Below are 3,103 nucleotides of genomic sequence, written 5' to 3' on the forward strand. Positions count from 1 at the left end.
CCATAGCACACCCATGTTTCTGCCTATAATCCTCATTTCTACCTTCTCCTCTCTGTCAACGCTGTCTGGTTTCATTTAAAAGAGTCGATCATCAGATATTGTCCAAGATTAACCTTCAGGGTGGATATAGCTCGCTAGCAGCCTCGCACCGAGGACCTATCCACGTCATCATTTACCCAGAATGCTTTGAGTGTAAATAAAATGGATCCGTCCGTGTTAAAATATACTTAAAAAACTAAACAGCTACAGTGTTTTTACAGTCTTTATTTTACAGTTAAAATGTATGTTTATTAAATAAAGTCTAACGTTACAACTAATCGTGGATCCCTTTAAGAACCAACCACTGTTTTATAGATAAAACCTTTTGTTCAATAGAAATGTGTCCTCCATTCAAAGGATATCTGGGTTGTCTTTCAGGAAGTTCATCTTTCAGCTCATCGGGAGAAATGTCCTGAAAGACAKAGGAGACACAAACAATTCATCAAACAAAACAATAATTTACAAAAATAAAAAATATAGTCAGATCAAAGTATTTGTTCAACAACCTTTGACACAAACAAGAGTTTCAAACTGACCTCATGTTCTTCATCCAGAATGACGAGCTGCCTGTCTTTATCAATCTTCACTGAAGAACACAAACAGAAACAATTCAAGCTTTAGACTGGATTAGATCRCAGAGCAAATGCCAGAAGAAGGAAGCACTAATTCCTACTGGGTCATTCCCAGCAGAACATGAGGGTGGAGGAGAACGCTTCGGCTGTTTCCAAACTAACAACTCCCACCTCTGTTCCCCACCTGCTGCACTGGGACATGACTCATCGTACGAGTCTGGCCTCCAGCACACACGGCTTGTCCCAAAGCAGATAGTTTTCTTTCAATGCATAGAATTAACTTATTTTTAATAATACTGTAGTGCAGTGGTTAAGGGAGTCATTCTGTAAACGGTAGGTTGCCGGTTTGATCCCCCGTTCCAGCTGTCTCAGTTGTTGTGTCCTTGGTAGGGTTGGGCATAATCGTATCATGTGCAATTAAACATCAGAAAAACATTAATCGATTTATTTTTTGGCACTTGATGATTAATACGATTAATGCCACCAGTCAGACTGACTGGTGCTCCTCTCTGCTTCAAATATGATGAACATTTAAAAACAAGTTCTTTATTTATCTATCAACACAATTTAAAATTTGATGTATAGCCTGAAGTCTGTAATTTTGACACAATTTGGAACAGATTTTTATGAAGAACAAATCTTTCCCATTAAACTGGTCATGTGACCAGGACATAAGGGGGTCCAGGGCCTCTAGGGAGGGACGATTAATCTATCGTCAAATTAATCGTTATCGGCTAAATACCCCAATTAATCGTGATTAATTTTTTTGCCAATATTGCCCAACCCCTTTTCCTTGGGCAAGACACTTCACCCACCTTGCCTACTGACGGTGGTCCGAGGGTCCGGTGGCACCGGTGCATGGCAGCCCCACCTCTGTCAGTGTGCCCCAGGGCAGCTGTGGCTACACTGTAGCTTACCACACTTTCAGTAGCCGTGTTTCCATCAAGGTTTTTAATGCGCACTTTGAAATGGCATTGGAAAAGGTGAATGGAAACGGCTTGATTCGAAAAACTTCCTCTAATTCACATAAAAGTTGATACGGTCGCTTGAGGTGGTTTTTGGTTTTTTCAAAAAAGAGTTAATGCGCAAARGGAGAGACGGAAACACATTTGTCGAATCAATTCTGACATAGTGAACATTTACCTCACATGTTGYAGGGGTAGACTATAACCAGTGTTTATGTTGTCCGAGATAACCTATTTTCATTTCGGACAACCAGATCCTGTCTCCTGGTTGTCCGGTGGTCAACCAAGAATAAAAAACCTTGATTAAAGGTCTCTGCTGCGGGTGTCCATCATTTGTAAAAAAGAAAGGGAGAAAAACCTTGGTAAAGCCAAACAGAACACTAAACTGCGACTTAAAGGGGTAATATCATGTGAAATCAACTTTTTTGAGGTTTATATCATGTTATAATGTTATACTCTCATAAAAAACATGCCCAAAGCCTTGCTCTGACTCATTCATGCATGTTTGAGAAATCCTGCAGTGTTTTTAGGAAGCCATGCTGAGGAGCAAAACAAAAGGTGTCTTTAAGCCGAGCTTCCTCGTAGCAGAGCGCCCCCAATCCCTCTCCGCGACTCCAGCAGGCTATGTGCTGAAATGGGCGTGACCGAAGTGGTTGGATTTTCTTAGACAGAGACCTATTTCAAGGCGTTCAGAAACTGTCAAGATGAGAAGTAAATTGTTTTGGGGATTTTTACAAATATATAGCTCTTTCATACGCTGAAAATGTGACATAGTTACTTTATTTTAGTATAAAATTGAAATACAGGCTTGGAAAGCACATAATATCACCACTTTAATAAGGTTATATACACATTATATTCCTATTTAAGTGAAAATGTTTGACCTATGAGCAGAAAATTTTATGAATGTTGGTAACCTCTAGATTTTATTAGCAACATTTTTGCTGCTTTACTCCCTGAGCCTTAAATACTCTATTTCAAAGAAGAGAATGAGGAAGTTTTATTCATGCAGCTCCAGTCAACCTGGCTGACTGAGAACAATTATATAAAATAAACTTTGTCTACAGAACAATATACTTGTTAAATTACATTTTTCTTGAGATTCTTTTGGACAACCAAAATGTTTTGCGGACAACCTGAAAAATATCCTTACGTCTACCCCTGATTACATTTCTTTCTCTACGTCTCCAGACAGCAGTAACATCACCAGAACTGACAGAATAATTACAACTTTCCTGATAGTAGCGACACGTTCCTGAAAACGTCTCTCCATTGTCCTGAGATGTGACTTTTACTTCCTGTTTAACACACGCATGTGTCCAACGTAATTGATTCACTTCAAGCCAGTTGATGGAAACACGTCTGATTCGCATTTCTTTGTTTTTTCCTTTTTTGCGAAATTTTTAAAATTCGCTCAAAATTCGAATTAAAATTGGCTGGAAACATGTCTACTGTGAATTAGGGGTGTAAGAAAATATCGATACACTGAAATATTGCGATATTTCATTTCCCGATACTGTATCGATA

At 38.9% G+C, this 3,103-nt stretch overlaps 1 protein-coding gene across 1 annotated transcript in view; it reads right to left on the bottom strand.

The window, feature by feature from the left end:
* The window catches only part of LOC106530653 (glia maturation factor beta), a 30,231-nt gene that overhangs the window by 13,059 nt on the left and 14,069 nt on the right, over positions 1 to 3,103 (bottom strand). Inside the window, exons 3-4 of the mRNA XM_014026323.1 lie at positions 576 to 625; positions 402 to 451 (exon numbers count right to left, since the gene is read on the bottom strand). Coding sequence (XP_013881777.1) covers positions 402 to 451; positions 576 to 625 — 100 coding nt within the window. The remainder of the gene's footprint in view (positions 1 to 401; positions 452 to 575; positions 626 to 3,103) is intronic.

Source organism: Austrofundulus limnaeus, unplaced genomic scaffold, assembly GCF_001266775.1.
Source record: "Austrofundulus limnaeus strain Quisiro unplaced genomic scaffold, Austrofundulus_limnaeus-1.0 Scaffold542, whole genome shotgun sequence".
Classification (NCBI taxonomy): domain Eukaryota; kingdom Metazoa; phylum Chordata; class Actinopteri; order Cyprinodontiformes; family Rivulidae; genus Austrofundulus; species Austrofundulus limnaeus.